General features: G+C 58.7%; 1 protein-coding gene across 1 annotated transcript; it reads right to left on the bottom strand.

The window, feature by feature from the left end:
- Nucleotides 1-871: 871 nt before the first annotated feature.
- LOC144937021 (homeobox protein Nkx-2.4-like) lies at nt 872-3,659 on the bottom strand. Its single transcript, XM_078864262.1, has 2 exons — nt 3,120-3,659; nt 872-2,014 (listed from the first exon to the last, which is right to left on the bottom strand). Exons 1-2 carry the CDS (start codon nt 3,619-3,621, stop codon nt 1,275-1,277), a joined length of 1,242 nt encoding a protein of 413 aa, XP_078720388.1. The 5' UTR covers nt 3,622-3,659; the 3' UTR covers nt 872-1,274.
- Between the last annotated feature and the right edge of the window lie 1,083 nt (nt 3,660-4,742).

Genomic DNA, 4,742 nt, shown 5'->3' with positions numbered 1-4,742 from the left:
CCGATACGTGTTCTCTCTCTGTGTATCTTTGGGATATCTGTCTGCTCATATATCTGTCTATAGTTTTTTATGGTTAGATTTTTGTTGCTATTTTTTTTATACCTGATGATGATTGCTTGTGTTGCAATCGAAACGTCGTAGTATGCTATTATTTGCGGGATAAGTTTGTCGTCCTTACCGCGCACCCCCGATTAGCACGGTTGGCTACGACGTACGGTGCAAAAGAAGTTCAACGCACGTCCCTAATGTGTTTCTTTTGTTCCTGTGTAGAACTTAAACCCGTCGAAGCGGCGGCTAAAACTCGTGGGGGCGAAACAGCCGCTACGCGGCGACGAATAACCACAAATTAAACAAGACGTTTGAAAAATTGTCAATCGTTGCGTTGATAATTTATTTAAACTTTTTTTTTCACCCCTTCATCAGAAAATCCTATGCACAGGTTTCTATTTAACTTAAACAAAAAAAAAAACACATCGAGATTCAAATAATAATAATAATAAAGTGGATAAAACACAGCAGGGGACACCCCCCCCCCCCCCCCCCCATTATTGAAACATCTACACTCGAGAACGAGAGCTCACGCACGTAGCAGAGAATGTCAGCCGTTTGGATCACACGCAGCGATCGTTTGCAGACGTCGACAGAAACCAAATATACATAACCAAGCGTCGCAGACCGTAACACGGGCGGGCTGGGCACTTGCACGTGCCTTCACGCTTAAGCTAGTGCATTTTAATTCATCGAGTGACAAAAAATATATATATGTAGACGTGTGTATATATATGTATAACGAACAGCAACACGAGTTGGTTGGGAGCGGTGGTCAATCTACAAGTGAGTATGTTCAGTATGGCACAGCGGAGCCCGCGCTCACAACTTTAATCCGGGCGATTGTCTTTCGGATTCTCTTCCCGGGGAATCTGTTCGACGACAACGACGACGACGACGATGACGATAAGGAGGAGCGTTAATTCGCCGCCTCCAAAGTTCCGCGACGCTCCCGAGTCGTCGTCGACGTCTTCCCCAACGGTAATCCTCCTCCTCCTCCTCGGGCGCCACCACGGTCCGGCACAAGCTACTACAAAATAAACGGCGCCAGCTTGGAACAAGTTGCACGTTTTTTATTTTTTTCCCCCACAACAGTCGGTCAAACCTGCTGCTGCTGCTGCCGTTGCCGCCGCCCGCGACGGTGTCCGTCACCGGTGCCCGTCGCCGGTGCCACCGCCGGTGCCAGCGCCGGTGCGACGGCGAGGCCGAGGGCCCACCCCGCCGGCTCACCACGTCCTGCCGTATAGGAGAGTGGAGCCCGCCGACATCACCATGTTGTACTCGGCCACCGGCGACGTCATGGACGCCATCGACGCCACGGCCGTGTGGAGGTCGGAGGGGCTGAGCGGCGCGTCCACCTGCACCAGCTCCACGCCCTGCTCCGTCTGCTGGATGAGCGACGAGGCGGTGCCGCCGCCCGATATGACGCCTCCCGCCCCTTGCTGCTGCTGCTGGTGCTGCTGCTGGTGGTGGTTGCTGTGGTTGTGGTGATGGCCCTGCTGCTGCTGCTGCTGCTGGTGGTGGTTGGAAGTGCCCTGCGTGGAGACGCCGGTTCCGCCGGGGCACGGCTTGCCGTCCTTGACGAGCACCGGCACGGCGACGCGGCGCGGCGACTGCTGCTGCCCGCCGCCGCCGCCGGCGCCGTCCTGCTGCAGCTGCTGCGACACCTTGTCCTTGGCCTGGCGCTTCATCTTGTAGCGGTGGTTCTGGAACCAGATCTTGACCTGCGTCGGGGTGAGGTGGATCATGCTGGCCAGGTGCTCGCGCTCGGGCGCCGACAGGTACTTCTGCTGCTTGAAGCGGCGCTCCAGCTCATAGACCTGCGCCTGCGAGAAGAGCACCCGACGCTTGCGCCGCGGCGTCGAGACGAGCGGAGCCAGGACCTTGCCGGCGTCGCCGCCCATGCCTCCGTACGCGTTCATCCCTCCCATGTTCATGCCGGACGACGTGCTCATGAAACGCGAGACTGCGGAGGGCAGGCGGCGGGGAGATAGCGCGGGGGAGGAGAAGGGCCCGGGAGGCGACTGGTTAGGGCGCGACGCGGGCGGAAGGAATCGGAGCGAAAAACGTCTTTTACCGGAGCGTTCGGTGGGGAGAGGACGGCGCCCTTTCGGAAACGGGCTTGGAATTGCGCATGGGCGTCAGTCTTCACCCGGAGCCCGTGGCTAACCGGAGGTGCGAGAAAATTTCAACGCGCCCGCCCGCCCGCGTACGGACGGACGTTAGACGTAGTTTGTTGCGATAGCGCACCGGGTGGAACGTCCGTGTCGTCGCCACAATGACGTTTTGCGACGTGAACATGTGAGGCTGTGTTTGGTCTTTTTTAAACGGGCGAATCGTAGTATCTTGCGTACGCGCAGTTAATGGATGAGGTCTGCCAATGAGCTTGTTAATATACGTGCGTCAGAAATCATGAAACTTTCCAAAAGTTTCACACGAAAAACGACGCTGAGTGCAGAATCACAAAACACACACGCGCACGTGCGCGCACAGGACAAGATAAGGCAGAGATCCCCCGTGTAGCCTCAACAGACTTTTGGGGCAAGAGCTGTTAGCGAGCAACCTATGAAGGCCGGCACGGCACACGAGGGGGTGGGCGGACAGCACACGCCCGGCCGCCTTTGTCTCCTGAGTGGCGATGTTTACACACCGCACCAGGTGCTCATTTGAGTCGACCTAGGGGAGGCCCAGCACCGGTTCAGATAAATCGTTAATGGTGTTGGCCGTGAGCGGGAATGGAACTCGGGTCGCCGGGTTCGTAGCGCAGCGCGCTAACCGCTGCACCACCGCTCCCCCTTAAATTTAAAGCCCATAAAACTCACGCAAACGCGCACGCTCGCCAAAACAAAACTCGAGACGTCAATATTTCAGAAAAACAAAACTCGTCAGTGAGTGACATCTCTCCAACTCTCCCACCACCACCACAGCCAACACCACCACAGCCACCACCACCACAGCCACCACCACCACAGCCACCACAGCCACCACCACCACCACAGCCAACACCACCAGCACAGCCGCCGCCGCCACCGCCGCCGCCGCCAGGACTTCTCACTTACACTCGTACTCACTGGTGGAATATCTGGGATCGGCGTTGGCTCCGTACCACCCTCCTCCGGCGCCGGCTCCTCGCATGCCGTCCTGGTACGGCGGCAGCTCCCCCATGGCGGCGTGCACTCCGCCCAGCGCGCCGTTGCAGTACGCGGCACCGTTCATGTGGGCCGCGTGGGCCGCGTGGTGGTGGTGGTGGTGGTGGTGCGGCAGCTGCGGCATGTGGTAGGCCGCCGCCGCCGCCGTCGCCGCGGACGTCGGAGCGCCCTGCTGCTGCTGCTGCTGGGCCTGCGCGTGTCCCACGTGCATCGACTGGCCCACCAGCACGCCGCCGCCGCCGCTGATGTTGCCAATCACCGGCCCCGTCGACGCCGCGCGGTAGCCCGCGCCGCCGACGCCGCCCGCCCCGTGCATGCCCGAGTGGAGCGGCACCTCCATGGCCACCTTCCTGTAGCTCTCCTCCATCGGGCTGAGGATGTCTGTCACCGAGAAGGGAGTAGAATGCTTCGGGCTCATGGACATGGTTCAGTGGCGGAACAGGTAAATTTGCCCAGCGGCTCAGCCACGGCCCCCCTCTTCCCCCCCTCCGTGTTGGCTTTTCTTCTTATAGGCGCCCTCTCCCGCGATTGGCTGGAGCGGACGGCCCGGCCAGCGCTTATCTGCCCGTTTGTTTGAGTGCGGTTCTGTTGGACGGGGGGGGGGGATGGGGGCGGGGGATGGAGGAGAAGTGGGGGGGGGAGGTGGTTGCGGGTGGTGCGCAAGGGGGGGGGGGTGGGGGGGGTTAGTGGACAGGGGAAGGGGTAGTGGAGGGGGGTGGTGGTGGTAGTGGTGGGTGGTGGTGGTGGTGGCGGTTGTCGTGTTTAGCCACAGATTGGAGGCGGGGCACCGCCGCCGCCGTAGTCAACAATGGCAGCGCGAGAAGAACCGGGTCAACTCGGCTCCCACTGCCAGGCCACTCACTTTTGGCGGCCGTTTGGAAACCGCTGCCCCCCCCCCCCCGCCGACCGGTCCCTGCGCCCCCGCTCCATGCTGGTCGCGGAGTCGTCGCGGCACGGCCGAACCTGGAGGCGAAACGCGGGAGGGGGGGGGAACAGAAGTTGGGTCGCGTGAGACTTGGGGCAGCGTACGCGGCCGGGTGAATAGTTTTACAATTCGAACAAAACTGGGTTCAAAAGTTTCATTTGCCGCACGAGCCCTTTTGAGATGGTCGCGCCAAAGCTAATTTATTCCCGGCCGCGGTGGCGATGGCAACGTTGCTTTGACGCACACGTACGTTCAGAAGTTGTCCAACGGTGCGTCACAATACCGCGATACGTTTCTTGTGATGTACGGCCTTCCTGCGGAGGTCTCCTCAGCGTCGGGGATTTCTGCGAAAATGTGGGAAATAAATGCGTAATTAAGTCCAGTTTTCAGACAAAAAAACTGAAATTTGCCACGTGAGTGATTACCAATTTTTTTAAACAAACACGCAAAATATAATTCGCCTTTGTAACATAACTGCTGCTCTATTCTCATATCACGGCGAATAAAGGAAGCCATGAGATCAATTTCTTCTGCACGACATTCTTAGCCATGAGGTATTTTGCAAAGAGACAAGAACACCCAGCCTGTATAGGCAGAAACCAGCGTGATTCGGCCTCCAA

The sequence above is a fragment of the Lampetra fluviatilis genome, chromosome 18 (genome assembly GCF_964198595.1).
Source record: "Lampetra fluviatilis chromosome 18, kcLamFluv1.1, whole genome shotgun sequence".
In the NCBI taxonomy this organism is placed as follows: domain Eukaryota; kingdom Metazoa; phylum Chordata; class Hyperoartia; order Petromyzontiformes; family Petromyzontidae; genus Lampetra; species Lampetra fluviatilis.
This window is presented reverse-complemented; position numbering and strand designations above follow the sequence as displayed.

Bases quoted from the DNA above. Each gene is read 5' to 3' on its own strand.
- LOC144937021 (XM_078864262.1), bottom strand. From the start codon at position 3,621: ATGTCCATGAGCCCGAAGCATTCTACTCCCTTCTCGGTGACAGACATC. The intron at 2,015-3,119 runs GTGAGTACGAGT...TGCCCTCCGCAG, and splicing joins CGATCCCAGATATTCCACCA to TCTCGCGTTTCATGAGCACG.